Source organism: Aegilops tauschii, chromosome 1 (assembly GCF_002575655.3).
Source record: "Aegilops tauschii subsp. strangulata cultivar AL8/78 chromosome 1, Aet v6.0, whole genome shotgun sequence".
Taxonomy (NCBI): domain Eukaryota; kingdom Viridiplantae; phylum Streptophyta; class Magnoliopsida; order Poales; family Poaceae; genus Aegilops; species Aegilops tauschii.
This window is the reverse complement of record NC_053035.3, coordinates 213863858-213884094: the sequence shown is the minus strand read 5'-3', so window position 1 is coordinate 213884094 and position 20237 is coordinate 213863858. Positions and strand designations below refer to the sequence as shown.

General features: G+C 46.4%; 2 protein-coding genes across 2 annotated transcripts; both read right to left on the bottom strand.

The window, feature by feature from the left end:
- Positions 1–558: 558 nt before the first annotated feature.
- Positions 559–8746, bottom strand: LOC109772402 (phytyl ester synthase 1, chloroplastic). The gene is made up of 13 exons (XM_020331088.4): positions 8281–8746; positions 8053–8104; positions 7509–7564; positions 6273–6431; positions 6077–6181; positions 5700–5806; positions 3577–3698; positions 3363–3471; positions 3111–3244; positions 2666–3035; positions 2139–2252; positions 1146–1231; positions 559–1040 (listed from the first exon to the last, which is right to left on the bottom strand). Exons 1-13 carry the CDS (start codon positions 8633–8635, stop codon positions 740–742), a joined length of 2070 nt encoding a protein of 689 aa, XP_020186677.1. The 5' UTR covers positions 8636–8746; the 3' UTR covers positions 559–739.
- Positions 8747–14841: 6095 nt separating this feature from the next.
- LOC109772403 (uncharacterized) lies at positions 14842–19423 on the bottom strand. The gene is made up of 2 exons (XM_020331089.4): positions 15980–19423; positions 14842–15588 (listed from the first exon to the last, which is right to left on the bottom strand). The coding sequence occupies exons 1-2, from the start codon at positions 19266–19268 to the stop codon at positions 15221–15223; spliced, it is 3657 nt and encodes a 1218-aa protein (XP_020186678.1). The 5' UTR covers positions 19269–19423; the 3' UTR covers positions 14842–15220.
- Between the last annotated feature and the right edge of the window lie 814 nt (positions 19424–20237).

Sequence of the window (20237 nt, the reverse complement as noted above, 5' to 3'; positions counted from 1 at the left end):
CTGGCCTGAACCATTTCATTAACATTTAAGTTTTATCATTCACCAGTGAAGAAATAATGGTGGCGCTCTTGTTTTCTCGGGCTGCTGAGACCACAGCTTTTGCCATCTTTTTGATAAATCATAAACAGGTCCATGTAGTGTATAAATGTTGAAGTGTGGAACAGTGGAAGTCCCAAGGAGTTCTCTAAAGTTATTGCAGTAACTTGCATGTTTTTTTCCTTTTGAAATCTATGGTATCTTACTGTGTGTCAAACCACCTTTTTTCGATAAAGGTGTGTCAGACCACGTACATGTGAAATCTTTTCAAAACATGCCAGGTAGCCAGCAGGTTCAGGAAAGCCCTAGGTCTAAATTCCTATTTTGCCTCTGCCTAGTGCTTTTTTTTAATAAATAAAATCGTTGGTAGCCAGTATAACATCTTCTCCTAAAAGAAGTTGTCACAAAGGTGAACACATCTGATGCACCTGTCACTTTAGGTGGTGTGCTTTCACATTGACTACATAGTAGAGAGATAAAAGAGACCCTTTATTGTGAACAAGTATCAAATAATCAGTAACATTTTGGTGTTAATTAATCACTATTAACGAGTAAGTAACATGTACATTCAGAACATAATGCAAATATTCAGATACATCTGTTAGCTACACATTATGTACTGTGTTATACTCTGCTATAATGGATACCTACTATCTGCCAATGTGCAGTCACACTATCACAGGAATATATTTGCACCTAGTCTTCATGGTTCAAAAGTTGGGACTCGAGCAGAAACACCCTGAGTTGCCTGGTACACAGCACGCTGAGCTATACTCCTGTAAGGGTCTTCCTCCCTCTTCCTCTGCAAGTATGCCATTGCGTCCTCGACTTCTGATTTGATATGTAAATACACTTCATTTGCGCTCTCCCTATCCGTCAGAACATTGTTCATCCCTTCCATTTTGATTGGTTTGCCAAAAAGGTAGTAGAATCGTCCGGGTACTTTGGGAACAATAGCAGGTATGTGCATGTCCTGATTCCCTTCCTCTCCTTTGACGCTATCTCTGAAATGACAAATATTCACAGCAGAATGAAAAAGAGTCCAAGTAGCAATTCCACAAAGGTAAGATCAGAACACTTGATTCATTTGTTTGGAAATTAAATCTGACCTCACTCTCTGGCCATCTTTGTTGATTGACTCTATCCACTCCCGAAGGTACGGAATGTTCTTTTGATCATTGTAATCCAGAACCAACTGCAGAAAGAAAACACAAATACACTTGCTATAGCTTTCCCCAAAATCTGCTACTCAACCTTGGTTACAAATGTTTTATCACCACACATGTCCTGCGGAGATCTCGAGTTTGTGTCTTGTAAATCTTCGAAGTCATTTTCTGTGCCATGCTTTCATGTTATTTTTCCTTGAATAAAACATGCTTTCATCTTTATGTAATCGGTAAGTTGACTTCTGAAGACTACAAAACTTCAACTTGGTTGGGGCTATAGCAGTATTTTGGTCTATTTGGCTATGCATAAATGATGCTTTTTAAAGCAACCAGCAGGAGCGCTGCCTTTTCATTACGATGTTTGTGACAGCAAAAAGTTCAATCATGTATGCAGGTGTTACTCTCGTGTACGAGTTGGATGTAGTCATGAGCGTTGTTACAGAAGGCACAGCACAAGGAGTCTATGGAGCTTGGCGCCAAGTGGCTCAAATGTATTACCGAGGGGTTTATGTCCCGGTTTGGATGGCATGCCATTGATAGGTTTCTTAGTCTTTGCCTTGGTCGGTATGTTACTACCTACTTTCATTTGATTGTATTGATATTTTCGTCTCCCCCTTTTCTCAGCGAAGTCAATTTTTTTTGTCTCTGTATCTATGATGGAGAGGCCGGGGGTAATAAGGCTTCCATTATCTAAAAGGGCAGCCTAGTGCACGTAGCTCCCGCCTGCGCGGGTCCGGGGAAGGGTCTGACCACTTTGGGTCTTTTTGGCCAAAAACTGGCTCCACTGAGAAAAGGCTTCCATTATTATCTAATAAATAAATAAAAGTTCAACTGGTCAAGATTTCAAATGATATGTTTTCAATGATATTTTTAGAAATAGAGATTTAACAGTGTTGATTTCTCCTATAGAAACAAAAGAAGGATTAGGAAAGCTACCTCTAAAATATCATCTTCTCCGACAAACCCAAATGGAACGACTGTAACACCAAACCTTGCCGCCATCCTTACAAATTCTGGCTGATCTGGCCAAAACAACTTGTATTCTTCACCCTGCCAAATCCAGCTCAATTATTACATTAGAAAAAAAAGGTAAAATCTACTATAACTCTGAGATACCATTTTTTTGTCTGTATTTTAACTTTTAAGTCGTGGTCCTTGTGGAATACTTGTTAGACACTAGCCTTGATCATACTATTTTTGTACATGTGAGCACACTCCTAATAACAAAAGCTGATGTGCTAAATTAGGTGTTTGCAAAAATAGTTCCGTGTGGCGAAACTCCAAGAGCATGTTTGGAAGAGTGGTATTCTGTGGTAAACTTCAGGAATTTAGTCAAATTTGACTTAAATACCAGTCCTTTACCAAGAAATATCATTCTCCTAAACTGCCCATAATGCCTTTTCAGAACCTGCCCCTAATGGTTATGTCAAGGCTTAATAGAGATATGGAGACATCAAGCACACCTTCCTATGTAGAGCTTCCCGAGCACCACCAGGATAGAGGAGAACATATTGATTTCTCTCAAACAGCCTGTACATATTGATTGGAGTGACTGGTAATCCGCCATACATAGAGACTGTATCAAGCCGAGACGACTCCTGGCGCGAGGTCTCATATTTTGATCCAAACAACATTGGATGAGCCATGCCACGAACAATCGTGTTCTTCTCCCTCAAAAACTCTTCATACAATGGGCTTAACTCAATCCCCATCAGTGCATGATAACCCACAAACAAGACAGGACCTTGGTCAGGAACACCAGCAAGGCCACGGACAATTTTTCCATTTGTCAGAGTAGACATCATGACTGGGCTCAGTGCAAGGTGAAACAATCTGCAAAAGGTTATAAGTTTTTCACTTACTAGATCTGTGCAAGTAGGGAAGCACTCTCAGAAGTTGAATACGTACTTGTGGTCTTCATCAAATGTTTTCTTGAACTCACTTAGTGTAGGGGGAAGGTAGTCGGTCACAAAGTCCCGTTGCCTGCCACGGCGGTACATGTTTGCACCTTTTATAACAGATAACAGATTCACACCATCCTCCTGTGCAATGAAAATATGAAGTTCAAAATTGTACTCCAAAACATACAGTGGTTGGCATGAATATTGAAATGAAAACACCGGACTGGCTCCGAAATGCTTTGATGAATTGTGAGTGTACCAAGAGTAGTGTATGGCCATTTTCCTTGAAGTATCGAACTCTGCAGTTTTTCAGTCCCTTGAAGAGTCGATCTGCCTCTTCTCCACTCGGCAGAAGATTGTCTTTGCCACTAAATAAATTAATTAATATGGAGAGTATCAGATCAAACAGTTAGACATAGAAAGTCAAACAAGACTAGAGAATGAGGATTAGGCAGCACCATTATAATGAGTACCTGGCAAGAAACAGAACTTCAGCTTGTACAGCATGAAGACGAGAGTTGGCATAGGCTGCTCCTGACTTAAGAAGCTTGAGCTTCCACAGAAGAGCATCCCTTGGTATGATATCTGCCAATTGCTGATAAATGAAAGGGATGAAATCTAAAACAATAATAAGAAAATATATCTAGGTGATTAAATAGCTCTATAAAAGGTTGTAACCGATTCTTCTGAGGATTAAGAGCACAAGTACTTCTGAAAATAGTGGTTAAAAGAAATGGATACTTCTCCTTTCCGACAAATGCAACTGTACGTCTGTACTCTATATGCTTTTCTAGACTTGCAAAAATAAATAAATAATCATTTCTTAAAGTAGAGATCTCCTAAAAGATGTACAAATCAAGTCTTTTTTATGAACGTTGGCGGATAGAGTTACAGCAGATCAAATAACATTTAGGAAGTTTATAAGCATATATGTTTCTTGCACTATTGGCAGCATAGAACACATCAATCTTGTCAGGTTGATTGGGTTTTGCCCCGTGTCGCGCCCCCCCCCCCCCCCGGGCGACCCGCGCACCCAACCCTAGCCGCCGCCGAACCCAGCCCCCACCTCCTTCCTCTCCTCCCGCCGCCGCCGGCGGGCACCGCCGGGATCTCGTTTGCCCTCGCCTGGAACAGGGGCCGCGGGGGGCTGCTTCTTCGGGCGCGGCGGCGGAGCTCGGCGGCCGGCGCGTCGGGTGGCGCGCGCTGGTGGTGTCGGTGCGGGGCGGCGCGGCCTGCTGGCCGGTGGCGGCACGTCACTGTGGAGCGCGCGGGCCGGTGGCGGCGTGGCGTTCTTCGCGGCGGAGCTTGTGCTGGTCAGATCCGCGCCGGCTGATCTGAGGCGGCGGCCTCGCTGGTGCGGACGGCGCTCCTCCGGCGGCGGGGAGTGCTCGTCGGTGAGGTAGGCCGGATCCCCTCGGCTGCGCGGGCAGCGAGGTCCCGGTGGGCGCTGGTCATGGCGCGGGGAGGCCCCGGGCTCCCCTCGTCAGATCGGAGGCGATCTGGTCCGCTCGTGATGCATGACCTCCAGCCGGCCTGGATCTCCGGCGTGCTCGCGCCTGCTGATGTTGTGGCTGGTTCGGAGGTGGCGGCAGGGTGCTTGGCCGGGGGAAACCCTTGGCCGCCGGTGGCGGTCACGGCGTCGATGGCGTCCCGGACGCCATTCCCTCCTTGGTGGCGGCGCCGAGGCTAAACCTCCCCTGCCTCCCCCCTTCCCTTGCGCCCGGGTGAAAACCCTAGCCCCGGTGGCTAAGCGGCGGCGGCGCCACAGCGTCGTCACCTTCTTGAAGGCGCCGACTTGGGCATGGGGATGCTGGGTGTGCATGGCGAGCTTGTCTGGTTCCTGGTGGCGGCCCGTCTGATCTACCGCGTCGCAGCTACGGGCAGTTCTCGTGGCTGCGGTGCTTCTCTTCGGCCGTGTCTCCGATGGGGACCTCGCCCTTCCTCACCTTGTACATGCCGTGGTGGAGCGGTACTTCATCTCACTCATTGATGGCGGCGAAGATCGGCGGCATGGCGCTGTGGAGGCTCGCCGCCCGATGCGCGGAGATGGACTCGCGCAGGAGGAGGTAGCTGTCTGGCGTCATGGTGACGTCGATGGCGGAGTGGCCTACACAAGGTAGAAGACTTAATATATTCTGAAGGCGGACCTGTGGAAGATGGCTGCGACGACACAAGAGTGTGTCTGACCGGATTGTGCCCCAGACCCGGTATGTGGCTCGGCTGGGGCTTCCGGCTTTTGATGTTAGGTTTAGGTGAGTGGTTTGGGTAGTGGCCCAACTAGCATCCCTTCATCATATGGATAAGAGTAGCGGCATATGTTGCCGAGATGGTGGTTTCAGGAATATTGTCTGTAATACTTTGTAAGGTCCTCGAGAATAATTAATAAAGTGGCCGTATGCATCTCCCAGATACAGAGGCCGGGGGTCATCCTCCTTTTCTTAAAAAAAAAATGTTTCTTGCACTCCATTTTTTTTTTTGTAGTCTATATGGATTTTTTTCTTGCACTCCATATGTTTGAATAGGAGGTCACATAAAAATGAATGTATGGGATAGATAAACATAAAACTTAAAAAGAGGAGGAGCTATGGAAACATACTGAAAGCAAAGGCAGCAAAGAAGTGAGACTTTCTGACAGCTTTTGAAGAGTTTCTGGAGGAGAAAGGTTGTTCTCAATGCTAACCATAGCCATCTTCAGAGGGTCAGCTGCGCATAAACATCCTTGGCTCATAAAAAATAATTGGAACAAGATTTAAATTTTAAAAGTACATACAGTGAGGTAGAATTCTGCCTGGATGCTTTTATTATCAAGCAATAACTCAAAATCAAGATCATGTCTTCCAAGTTCTTTAGTTCATATGAAATTAACAAGAAATTTTTGTGACAAGCATATCAGATTATACAGTTGGAAAAATGATGCACAGAACAACTGGAAGAAAGCACAGGCCAGGGTAATTAACAAGCTAAGAAGTATACCCATAACAAAACTAAGAAGATACGGAACTGTAACATGAAGGTCGCTTGGCATTGCTTCCAAAAGAGGCAATATTGGCTGCAGTGGAGTCTTTGCAAATGATGTTGCTGCAGAAAAAAGAAGAAAAACCATCAAGTTATTTTATAACTAAAGAAAGAACTATCTCATCACATTCTAAAATACAACATTTTCACTTGCCTGGGTTTACCAGTAGGAGGACCAAATCGATGTGTGGATTACGAGCTGCCGCTGCAAGCGCCAGGCATCCACCAAAGGAATCTCCAACAAGATATATCGGTCTGTTTGGTGATAAATCATGCTCATATTGGATAGATTTTTCGACAATTTGTAATAGCCCTGTAAGCATTTATGTTCATTGCTGTTAGATCAATAGAAGCTTTCGGGGTACTTATCCCTGATTTCCCTTCATAATTCATAACAGTAATTTTATTTTGTAGTCCTACTTCTGCGGTGAGGGCTCTACAGGGGCAACATGGTGCGGCGGACAGAAGACCTCACCAAAGAGGACGCCCGGGAGACAAGACCAAGCAAGTTAATGCACATGTAGGAGATGAAGTTGGTGTAATTAACACCGAAGAATTACCAGGCATTGGGAGATGCAAAAGAAGCGCGACGATGACATTATGCATTTTTTTCTTTTCTTTTTTTTGGTACAGACCAAAACTGGCTGGTCAGAAGGATGCCACCGTTGCCTCTGTCCTCGGAGTGGCATACTTGTGGGTTGATTTCCGCGGGGCTCTCTTGGTGAATCTAGTAGAGTGGAATGAGATCATACTGAGAGTCGCGGGAGTGCAACAAACTCAGGAGCAGGACTCGTTTAGGTGGGATCTCCACACCACCGGGTGTTTTCTGTATTTGGCATTGGTGGATACGCTGGTCAGTTTTAGATCAAAATGGTTATGGCGTCTAAACTAACTTTAAAAACGAAAGTATTCCTCTAGTTCCTCTGCACGAAGTCGTTCTTATAAAGGAAAATTTTATTAAGCGCAAATAGCAGGGGGAAACAAAACTAGACTTGGATGAAACTGTAGTCCTAATGAGATACATATATATCTCTAGAAACAAAATTCTAAGAACTGCAAAACTTATGAGTTGGTATGAAACTAGTTTTGTGTCCTAAACTTGTCCTAGTTTTGATCTTTATACCTTGTGCAAATTTCTGAAATTAGACTTGAATGAAACTGTAGTCCTAATGAGATACATATATATCTCTAGAATCAATGCATATTTCTACATTCTGGACTTTGTTATAAGATGTTTTCAGTATGAACCAATACGGACTGAAATGAGTGAACAAACGCACTAACATGCCTCTATGTACATCCAATTCAGAAAAAAAGTTAAAAACATCTTATAATAATGAACGGAAGGTGTAATAGTGAAGCCTAGGTGAATAATGACGACAAGTCGTACCTTCAAATGGTGTACGATCATTTACTGGTATATGCAAACAACGAACTTCAAAGGCCCTGCAAACGAGAAACGTGAGGTTTTATTAGACTTCAATGTAGAAAATGAGAAACAAAAGGAGGCAGTCTAGTTTTTGTCACGTTGTGCAGTTTTAGACTAAATAAGAAGGAACATGTAGACGAATCATAGGTCACATTGGGTAGGCTTATTCCCTCATTTCCGGTTTATTGGACTCATCTTGCAAATAATATCAACCAAAGAAGACCCCTACTTAAGTACTGGACAACATATTAATGTTATATGCATGGCCCACATACAGGTCTTCTAAAAGTCAACTTTATGTAAATTTCATTTGACATCAACATAGATTTGACTTGTAATATTCTTATTATATCTAGGCTTGGTGAGTCTTTGCGTCCCTATTGCTTTGGCCTTGATTAATTTGATAGATAATGACTTCATGGAGACTACTACAATAGTAGTAACGCTGAAAGCAGGCTTATAGTATTTCCCTAAAGGAGTACATAGAAAGCAACAGCATACTCACTTGCCCAAAGACTTGTGGTGCAGAATGAGCCCCATCCCAACACCATCAGTTCCTGCAGTCAGGTAAACTCTTAGAACAGAAGCAAACTGAGCACTTTAACCATTCAGGTAACCGCGAACATGGCGGTGATCTCGCGCTGATGAGCTGCCTCCATCATGCAGTGGCCAAGGGTGGAGCGCACAAAGCACAGAGTTATATACTATTATTGCTAAAGATTGGACGACCAACCTGGCAAGAAGAGCAGCAGGGGCGCGTCCTCCACCGCCGGCTGGCCGCACTCGACGGGGCTGAACCACCGCGGCGGCCCTCCGTCGTCCTTGCACAGGGCCCTGGCAGCCGCGAAGTAGTCCTTGACGGTCACGCCCCCGAACCCATCGTCGTAGAGGGGCTCCAGTCCTCTGTCCTTCTCCTTCTTCACCGCGTCCTCTTTCTTCCTGCTCCTGTTTCTCAGCCCCACTTCCCCGTTCACGGCGCCGGAGCTGGCCCGGAGGCCGCCGCCGAGCCGGGAATGGTGTCGGACCAGGCGGGCGGTCGACTTCACGCCGTAGACGGCGGGGAAGGAGCGGAGGGCGGGAATGGACATTGCTGGAGATGGATGGTGCTTTTGGGTTGCAGAAACGGAGGAGTTACAGAAGAAGGCCAGGCAGGGGCGGGGTCTGTGGAGGGGATGGGACGGCGAGTGATTGGGGTGGCAGCGGGGCACGTAGGAGAGATCAAGAGCGATGCACTCTCGGGGAAACAGACAAGGGAGACAAGCTCAGTGCTGACCGCACCCACTTTTCTTTTTCTTTCTTTTTTCCCGACTGATAAGTGTGTGACACGAAATAACACCGTCCTGACGCTTCTATGACTAAAATTGTCATTAAAAAAACTCAAAAAATCTGAAACTTGTCATCCAAACCCATATATTAGTGAGGTTTTTTATTTAAAAGGCCATGTGACAAGCTTTATATCATTGCATCAAATATGGTTACATCATCAATCAGTTTGCTCAAAATAAAACCTTAGCTTCATGGACCCAATTACAAGAAGTATGCCTACCAATACTAGAAATAACTTAAAAAGTCTTCCCAATTAACGTAATCAGGTCCACTCAATCTGCAAAAATAACTTGTTGAGTCCACCAAGTATCACTTCCTTCTAATGCTCGAATCGTTTTCCAAGGAGTTTGATTCTGCTTCAATCATGAACACCCCATATGAATGGCCGCCCCATTTCCATTTCGCATTGTTGTCACTTCCCCCATTACTGTAGTTGTGTTAGCAACCTAACTCCGGCACAGGCGACAACAGACGAAAACGCTGCTATGGAAGCCAAATTCGAAAGCGTTGTCATGGCAGCAAAATGGGCAAGCATCAAGTGCAAGGCAAAAGTGTTGCCATGTCAGCCAAACCCGTTGCCATGGCAATTGACGCAACAGCCGCGTTAAATCAGGGAGAGGGTCTAGTCATCAGCCGTCGACGTCGGATCATCCAACCTAACCGCAAGTACGTGGGCGCGTCGTGGGACAACACTACTTAAAGAGAAGGAGGACTGGAGCGGAAGACATCCGGCCTTGGATCACACCAAACAGCATGACTGTTTACTTTCACTTTCTTCTTTCCCAATTAACGTAATCAGGTCCACACAATCTGCAAAACTAAATTGTTGAGTCGATCCACAAAATGCATCACTTCCTTTCAAGGCTCGAATCATTTCGAAAGAGTCTGATTATGCTTCAATGTTGAACACCCCGTATGAATGGCCAATATCAGCCCATTTCAAATTGTTATCGCCTCCGCAATTACTGCACTTATCACATTAGGAAGAATTTCACATGATGCAGCTATAAAAATACCTTTATCATCCAACGACACAGCTCCCGTGACTCTGATACCATCTTCCACATAAAATGTTGCATCAGTGTTAAGTTTCACCCATTTTATTGACTTGCATATTGATCCCCTAAGCCACAGCTAGGGTTTCTTCCTCTTGGGCGTTGATTGCGATCACCTCCGGGAGTCCTACCGTGATCGGCCGCCTTGCGGACTCCCTCCTCCCATCCCCTGTCGGGTGACCGTGCCCCACCCCATCCAAACCCTAGTTCGATGGAGGTGCCTTCTGACGTGCAGTCAGCAACGAGTGGCAGAGCGAGGGTCGATGATCCGAGTGATCTAGGATACTTCTTCAACCATCTTAATCTAGAAGGCGAGGGCTTCGATGGTCTCGAAATTGATGTTGATGATTTGGTCTTGAACAACGGTGTGCGTTGGCTGGCCCTAGCTGGGGTTCACACAAAGAATAGCTTCAGCCAAGCCGTCTTCTTCAAGGAGATGCGTTTGGCTTGGAATCCAATGCATGAGGTGTGCTTTCGCCCGGTTGGTCCTAGCCTATTCGTAGTGGAAGCTTGAAGCCTCGACGATTGGGAACGAATCATGGAAAGAGGACCATGAATATTCAGGTATTGGGTAGTCCTTCTGAGTCCTTATGATGGTTTGAACAAAGTTGAAGAGATTGAGATAGTTCGCATGCCTATATGGCTACAAATTCTCACAGATGTCTACTGCAAGAAAGAGTTGGTGGAAAAACAGGTTAAGAATGCCGGCAATGTACTGTATATAAGGCTCAATGGAAATTCTCGGGGTGATTACATACAGGTGCATGTTCGGCATGATGTCAGGGGACCATTAAAAAAGTTCATTAGCATAATCCATGGAAAGGAACGATAGGTTTTTGTTGTTTGGTATTAAAAATTGGTAACTTATGTGGACGAGTTGGCCATGAATATAAAGAGTGTGGGGATGGTATGCACCAACCTAAAGACCTCAAGTTTGGCGATTGGCTATATGCCAACCCCCTACTCCCCCCCCTCCCGCGCCTGCCTAGGAACCATTCTGGTTTTGATGGTAGCCGCAATACAAATGTTGTTGCATATATGCCAAGACGTCCACAGAAAGAAGAGGTGGATGATGATCTTAAGGACACGGGTACAAGCCCTAAAAAGACACGGGGATGTGGTCATGACTGGTCGAGAAAAACTGGCTCGTAAAAGGTTGGCAATGGACGCTGACTCGGCTAGGTCGAAGGCTTCTGGCCACCCGTCAAAGCCATCAGTGCCCTGTTGTACTGATGGTACTGTTGATGGAGGTGGTGACCCAGCGTCATCCACTAGTAGTCAGAGCAGTAAAAAAGTAAAGTTGGTTGGTGATGGAGAAAACTTATATAGCAAATCGGGGGGCTCCCATCTAGAGCGTCGTCGGGAGCAGTGAGTCAACTAGTTTAGAACTCAAGACAGTTCGTGAAGTTATGGTTCTTGTAAAACCAATTCCCGAAATTTTGTCTTACTGTCATCAACAGGACAAACTTCTGTTAATGTTGAAAGACTAAAGTGGAGATTGGGTCTTAAAGGTTTTGCGGTGTGGACCGTGATGACCATGGAGGGGGGCTAGCTTTGTTGTGGGATGATTCCCTCCAGGTGACAGTTATGGACTTATGCAAGCGGTATTATTGATGTTAGTGTGTTAGATCATGGCTCAGGTAAATCATGGAGATGTACATTTGTTTACGGAGAACTAATTGTTGAGAATCGATATCTCATGTGGGAGCACTTACAAGACTCAAGGGTTGTTCAGATTTGGTATGTGGAGACTATAATGTAGCATGTGGCAACACAAACATTTTTCAAGATCTTTGCCGGGGGGGGGGGTCAGATGGAGGCGTTCAAGGTTGACTTAGGCTTCTCGAGAGCGTCATTTACGTATGATAATCGCCATCGGGGCCAAAGCAACGTCCAGGTCTGGTTGGAGCAGGCCTGTGTCAACGAGGCATGGAAGGAGCTCTTTTCGTTTGCATGGTTGCAACACCTGATGTCACCGCGATCGGGTCATTGCCCCTTACTACTACATGTGGAGGAGTCCGAGGACGCCTGGGGTACGAGATCATGTGGGAACGGGACTCGTGGCACCCGCGGTTATAAGCAACGCCCGGGCCCGATCCCGCCCGTCGGGTGACCTAGGAAGCGTTGAAGATTCTCTTAAATCAGTTATGACCGAGCTTTGGGAATGGAGCAAGGAACACTTTGGTCAAGTGGAGCGAGAAAATTCTTCCCCTTGGCAGGAGCTTAACACTCCCCGGCAAAACAGTAGTGATCGGCTTAATTCAACAGAGGATGTAGAGGCTTGTGAACTCTCATATACAGGGAGAAGATGATGTGGCTGCAGCGGAGCAGAATTGTGTGGTTAAAAGAGGGGGACAGTAACACACAATGCTTTCATAATAGGCTATGTGTGCGTGCACGAAAGAACGGTATAAGGAGGTTGCAAAAGGTTGATGGTTCCTGCAACAATGAGCCATCTGAGATGGAGTGGATGGCCCAATCATATTTCTAGAAAGTATATACCAAGGACCCCATCTTGTTGGCTGATGAAGTGTTGGAACCGATTGTTCCACAAGTGACAGCTGCTATGAATGAAAGGTCGAATGCTCCCTTCCCACATGAGCAAATATCAGATGCTTTGTTTTCAATAGGACCATTGAAAGCTCTTGCTCACGGGATTCCCATCGAGATTCTATCAGAGGAATTGGTCCTGTTTGAAAGTGGAAATTCTTTGAGACGGGAACAAAATGTAGTGTGAAAATCTAAGAACTAAAGATAGCGGCATATTCATTTTTTTTGGAAATTTTCAACCATTTGTTGGAAAAATTGTGATTTTTTTAACAAAATGCATATAATGTTTGAAATAGTGAACAAATTTTGAAATTTGAACAAAAATTTAGAATGTGAACAAGTTTTGGAAAAGTGAACAAAATTTAAACACATGAACAAAAAACATGAACAAAAATGTTTAAAAAAATGAACATTTTGGGAAAAAATAAAAATCAACAATATTGAAAACATGAACAAAAAATTCAAAAAAAAGATTTTTTTAAATTGCGAAAAAATGTCTAATTCGGAGCAATTTTTTGAAATGTGAACAAATTTTAAAAAGTGAACTAAATTTGAAAAGTGAACAATTTTCTTAAAAAATGTGAATACTTTTTTAAATTTTGAACAAATTTTAAAAAGGTGAACAAAATCAGAAAACGAAAACCTTTTTAAAAAAATGTGAAATAGTTTGGAAAATTGCAAACAAATTTAGAAACTGTGAATAATATTTGAAATAATGAATTTTATTTTGGAATCCCAGATATTTCTTAAAATAAAGGATAAAAGTAAAAACAAAAAGGATAAAATAGTAGAAAAAGGAATAGATAACAGAACTCCCCCTTCGTCTCTCCTTCAAGGAAAAAATGCGGCTAGGATTTCTGCTTCCCGTTGGCAACGCTGCCGATCTGCCTCGTTTCCTGTGGCCTTAGGGCTAAGGGGCATGGTTGATCCCAGCCCTTGTCGACGAAAAAACTCCATTTTTAGATGTTTTTTAAGTTTTGTTAAGGTTTGTGTCCGGCTGGGGTCGTTTTTCCAGAAATTTGAGACCCCTGTGCGAATTCCAAGATGGGGCACTACAATTCAAAAATGGTGTGCGCCATAGCCTCCTAAATAGGGATGGAACACTAGTAGAAAACATGGCTTTGGTCCTGGCCAGATCAGAGCATTAGTCCGGGTTCTATTACAAACCGGGACCAATGGGTGCATCAGTCCTGATTCGAGCGGCCAGGGCGTCGGCCGGGCCTCAGCAGGCACTAGTCCCGGTTCGTGGCAGGCATCCGGGAATAATTTATGTGGATACTATATTTGGGACTTCATTCGCCACTCGACCTCTGAGCGGGGCTTCTCTGACAAACAATTTGAAGTACATAAACAATATTCACAATTTTATTTTATTACCATCGATTGTGTGTTGACTTTCATTCATATATATGTATTGACCCATTTCTTTAAATTAGATCTGGGAGAAGTGGAATGAGCTCCTACCAAATGATCGGATAATAGCAATTCAAGAGGAATTGACGGGATTCTTTGTTGACCACGTCATACCTGAAGACGGAGAATACCATGGGGAATTGCAATGCGATTGTCGGTACATGATGTTAGGGATTGTAAGAGATGTTATATCGTATATATGCATCAACGTGTACTATATGTAGTAGCGTCGAATAGATATACGGAAACTTGTTATTTGACCACCAAGCAAGGAGAAAGAGAGGTCACTTCTCTCTATATATTGATCATGACGATGTTGTGTAATTAATGGTTTCTTCATTGCTTACTAGTTAGCGTCGAGATCTCTCTATATGTAGTAGCTAGCCTCGATCAAGCACGGAGAAAGAGAGGTCACTTCTCTCTATATGTAGTAGCTAGCTAACACAATATGAACCCCTAAACCCTCCAAAACCCCTAAACCCCTCCTTTCAAAAAAAAAAACCAGCGTCTGGCAGCTGCTGACGCGTGGCTGTCTTTTAATCTCGGGACTAAAGGTGCTCCTGCCTGGGCGCCCCACGTCGGCCACATGGAGCCCCTTTAGTTCTGGTTCGTAACACGACCAGGACTAAAAGTGGAGTTCCAGTCCGGTGCCACAAAATCACGAGAGATTGACAAACCCTGGATGTCAGGCCCCTTCTGATTTGTCAATCAAACGATCGACGAGACCATGGATCATGGATGGGACTCTTGTGATGATAGTGTCGTTGATGGAGACGAATGATTGATCAGCAACAGCGAGGGTTACAGAAATTGCTAGGAAATTGTTTTCCTGAATCTAGGTAACTCAAGTTGTGGCATGGGATCACTTTCCACAACACTTTTTTGCCAGTGGTTTTCTTAATGCAATAGCACATTAAACGATTTCTCTTCTTTAGGAAGCTATAAGAAGATTTATCACATAAATATATCCATTATCTATTTGGACAAGATCTTTTTATCCATTTTCAGAGACATAATACTTGTTGCCTTTTTATTGTCTATATGTTACACCTTACTGCTTAGCCCTTCACAGGAAATAGCATAATGAAGTACAAACTAAAAGAGAAATACAAACATCACCGGCGACATTGTTTCAGTCATACAATCTTCAGGATAGTTTGGCTAGCTATTTTATCACAGAGTTATCGCAATATGCTCTCCTAATGCTGGTCTTTGGCAGTTAAACTGACATACAAAGTACTTGAGGATCTGAAACTGCATTTTACAGAATTAATAGGTCTGCAATTTTCACCTTTCTGTGTAGGTTCACAATTTCTGCGCAGAGGTACGTCACTTCTGGTAGTCTGTTAGCTTGCTTATTGTGATAAGTCGGAATGCTTCGGAGAGGTAGGCCTGGGTATGTGCCGCTATCTCTTGTGCTACGGATCGCATTGCAGGCCTGGATTCAGGTTTTGCCCTGGTGCAGGCAAGCGCTATCCTGACGATGAACACAACCTCTTCTGCAAGCTGTTCCGTTGGAGGATCCAGCCGTTGGTCCAGTATGTCCTTGAGGAGTAAATCGTCTTCTTGTGATGAGGATATCGCCGGCAGAGAGGTTAGCAAGTCACCTGGGTGCTTTCCCATCAGGACCTCCAGTGCAACAACGCCGAAGCTGTAAACATCACACTTCTCTGTCACCCTCATTGTGTATGCAAATTCTGCAACAAAACAACAAGAGCCATCATATGTTAGTGTGCTGCTCCAATATGACATTGCTAAGTAGGTAATCTGAATTTTGTGGGATTTGAGCATATACAATGACACTGATCCAAATACACATATTAGCAAGGCAGCAGCAACTACTTCTGAGTACTTGACTCTTTGATGGCAATTGCTCAACTAGGATAGAAGTGTCTTTGATTCACTAGGTTCTCATGAACTGTGAATAGAAATATCTAAAACATAATATTTCATGTTATTGTCCCACACCAGGGGATCTTCGTATTATTGAAGTTGTTTCGACAAAGCTTACTGTTACCGGGTAATTAATGAACATTCCATTTATACATCTCATTAAAAAGTCATATATTGTATGCATAAGATGTGTACCTGGAGCCATGTAGCCATACGATCCTGCCACAGAAGTCCAGTTCGTCGAAGCAGACCCGAGCAACTTTGCGGTGCCAAAATCACACAACCGTGGCTCAAAAACAGATTCAAGCAGGATGTTATTCAAAGTGATGTCGCGATGAACGATGGGTGGGTTGCAGTCATGATGCAAGTAGGCAAGGGCATGAGCAACCCCCTGTATCACTTTCATCCTCACGTCCCAGTCCAGCTTCTTCTTCCCTTCCTCCCCGTACAATGTCTTCGCCAAGCTGCCCCTTTCCAGGTACTCGTACACCAGGTACATGTAGTCACCACTAGTGCAGAAGCCATGGAGCTTGACGATATTCCGGTGGCGGACCTCAGTCAGTGCCTTAATCTCATTCTCAAAGCTCTTTTTGCTAACATCCGATATGTCGCCTGTTTCGGCGACATGGAATCGCTTCACAGCCACAACCTGCCCACTTGCAAGCTCGGCCCTGTACACGGTCCCGAACCCTCCTTTACCAATGCAGAAGGTTTCGTTGAAGTTGTCTGTGGCATTCACGATATCGAAGAATGTGAACTTTCCCTCCTTTTCCCAGATCATGGACTCAAAAGCATCATTGGTGTTAGCCTCCAGCACTTTCTGCTCACGAGGCCTCCTTCTGCATATCAGTATGAGGCAAGCAGCAAGAGCTGCAAGTAACACAACCCCAACAACTGACACAACTATTGCGATGACTATTCTCTTGTGATGCCCTGAAGATGCACCGCCAGAACCGAGGTCACAAGAAGTTATACCTTGCACATTACCACAGAGCCCCAAATTCCCAATGTAGGCATCAGCTGATGTGTTCTGGAAAGCATTCCCTGATGGTATCTTACCGGTGAGTTGATTGTAAGAGAAATCAACTGTATCAAGGCTTGACATGCCAGAAAACCCTGCTGGTATTAAACCACTGAGATCGTTGTGTGACAGGTTCAGTTTCTGCAAATTCGTCAGCTTCCCAAGATTTGAGGGGATCGCACCTGACAATGAGTTACTGCTCAGATCAAGAAGCCTCTGCAGCTGAACAAGATTGCCGAGCTCACCTGGTATCTGCCCTGACAACTTGTTCTTGCTCATATCAAGAAAAATTAGATAACTGAGCTTGCTAAGGCCAGCCGGTATCGTCCCCGTAAGCGAGTTCCCAGACAAATCGACTGCCTGTAACTTGGAATTGTTGCCCAAATTTGCCGGAATTGACCCCGAGAGGGCATTATGGCTAAGATTGAGACTGAATAAGAGGCTGAGCTGGCCCAGCTCAGGTGGAACACTTCCTGTGAGATTATTCTCAGCCAAGCTGAGGTCCTGCAAGCTTGCCATGCTCCCAAACGCCGCTGGAATGCCACCCGATAAACCATTGCCGTCCATGTGCAGGCGGGTGATGTTGGTGCATTTTCCCCAATCGGAAGAGAGCCGGCCGGTCAGTTCGCTCCCAGAGACGTCCAGGTAGTCCAATCTGGGGTGGACACCGAACGCCTCTGAGATGTCTCCGGTGAAGTGGTTCCCTTCCAACCGCACCCGGAACAGATTTGTGCAGTTCTTGAGGCACGGTGGTAGCGTGCCGCTGAAGTTGTTGTGGTTCGCCGTGAAGTTCTGCAGCACGAGGCCATCACATAGTCTCTGCGGCAGTTCGCCGGAGAAGCTGTTGTTCGCAAAGCTTGCGTCGGTCAAGCTCAGCCCCTTCCCGAGGTCCGGTGGTATGGTACCACTGAAGTTGTTGTCGAACAGGGCAAGGTATTGAAGATTTCTGAGCGATGTAATGGTGGCGGGCAGCTCGCCTTCCAAATTGTTGGTGTTGACGTCCAAGACTTCCAACGCCGTCATGTTGCCAATCTCCAGCGGGATCGTGCCGGTAAACTTGTTGAAGAAGAGCGCCAGCCTCTTGAGCTTCGTGAGCTTACCGAACGAGCTGGGGATCGGCCCCGTGAGAGAGTTCACCGACAAATCCAACTGACTCAGGCTCACCAGCTCGCCGAGCTCTGCTGGGATAGAGCCTGTAAGGTTGTTGCTGAAGAGATACAAGATATCCAACTTGGTTGCCTTGCCGAGCTCCGGCGGAACCTTCCCAGTGAACGAGTTGTTCTGCCCTTGGAATGATATAAGCTCTGGCCAGTTCGTGAACAAATCTGCCGGAACCTGACCGGCGAGTTTGTTTGACGATATGCCAAACTCCCGCATTTTGCGCATCCTGGCGAACGCCGGCGGCAGGACACCCGTGAGCTGGTTCATGGACAGCTCCATCAAATTGAGATTGCTAAGGTTGCCCAGCTGCGGTGGAATAGTGGAATTCAACCCGGCGCTCTTGAGGTCAAGGCGTTGCAGCATTTGGAGCCGGCCAAGAGCCGGCGGGATCGGCCCGCCGAGCGGGTTGATCCCGAGTTCAAGAACTCTCAGCTGGGAAATGGACCCAAGGAAATCGGGGACTCCTCCGGTCAGATTATTGTTTAAAACCCGCAGGTCCCGGAGATTCCTCAGCTTCGACAGCGACGGCGGTATCCGCCCGGAGAAAGCATTGATGGACAGGTTGAGGTACATGAGGTTGGGGAGCTTCTCGGCCAGGGAGCCCGGTATCGGCCCGGAGAAATTGTTCTGCGACAGGTCGAGGTAGGTGACGTTGGCGCTCTTGAGGATGAACTCCGGGAAGCCGCCGGTGAGGTAGTTGAGGTAGAGCGACATGAAGGTGACGGTGGGCATCGGCGATAACTTGCGGTAGTCCGGGTCGGTGAGGAAGTTGGATCCCAGATCGAAATGCTGGATCCTGGGGAGCCTGCTTAGCTGGTGGGGGATGGCTTCGGCGAGGTTGTTGTTGTAGAGGCGGAGCTCGACGAGGCCGGAGAGGTCGGCGAGCTGCGGCGGGATGGAGCCGTTGAAGCTGTTGCTGCCGAGGTCGAGCCTGGCGAGGGAGCGCAGGCGCGAGAGGCCCGGCGGGATGGCGCCGATGAAGTTGTTCCCGTTGAGGTCGAGCGCGGCGAGGGCCGGGAGCGCCGCGGCGTCGAGCTTGTCGAGCGTGCCGGCGAGGCCGAGCCCCCGGAGCGCGAGCGAGTCGACGCGGCCGGCGGCGTCGCAGGACACGCCTTTCCAGGAGGAGCAGAGGCCCGCGGGCTTGGCCCAGGTGGCGAGCGCGTCCGGGAGCGGGCGGTCGAGGCTGGCCTTCCAGGCCAGCAGCGCCTCGGCCTCCGTCGCGGCATTGGCGGCGCCGGCGGAGAGCAGGAGGACGACGAGGAGCGGGAGGAGGATGAGGGCTCGTGCGCCTGGCGTCGGCATTGGCTGGCGCGCCGTCGGTATGGCAGACGGGGAGGGACCTCCGGCGAGAGGAGGGGGGATTTCAGCTCGCGGCGCGGCTGGTCAGTGGGACGCGGGTTGACTCGAGTAGACAAGTACTGCTACTAGTACGGCGTCCATGTGTGTGGTTGGGTGGTGCGGTGCGGTGCGAGTGTGTGTGGGGAAGCCGGGGTACGGCGACTTGGAGGCATCGTCGTCGCGTACCGGAATTCCAGCGGCGAGAAAGGAGGGTTTCAGGGCCGACAGCCTGTGCTTTGCTTGTCCATGATACCAGCGGCTTGCCGTGCTTTGACCTCTTTTTTTTTGTTCGATGTAAAAATGCAGTGCTTTGACTTGAATAAGATGGCCCGGCATATCATGGTGGACGATTCCATTCCTCTTACCAGAATAGTTGATTGATCCATCGTGATCGCGGTCCATTCCAAGCCGGTCTGGATTCATTAGCCGCAAATTTAGAAGTTGGACCGTGAGCTGCTGCCGGACGGTGACAACCGCCGGGGGTTCCTCCTTTCGCCACCCTGTCCGTCCGTCCGTGCCTCATCCATGCCGCGGGTTCAGTTTTCAGTAGCTGCACTCCAAACTTGGACAATGTATGGGGTCCAGAGTGTCTATCTACATAACGCACTCTATCTATTAGTAAATGAACTCATTAATTAAATTTCAGTTATACGTTCAGCCATGAAAACCGTGTTGCCAGCCTTATTTTGGATTGAGTTAATTACATGTGCAGTACAATAACTTGTAGGGAAATAACAAAATCATACAAAAACTAAAAAACCCCAGAAAAATGGTACACTAACTTAACTAACAGCACGTTTTGGTACAATTTCCGTCAATTATAACGGTGCATGGTCTGTCGCTCTTAACTGCCGCTACGTTGCCCTTTTGATCTCCCTCTGTCCTATGTGGGTCCCAGTCGTCAGTGGGACAGAGAAATAAAGAAACGAAAAA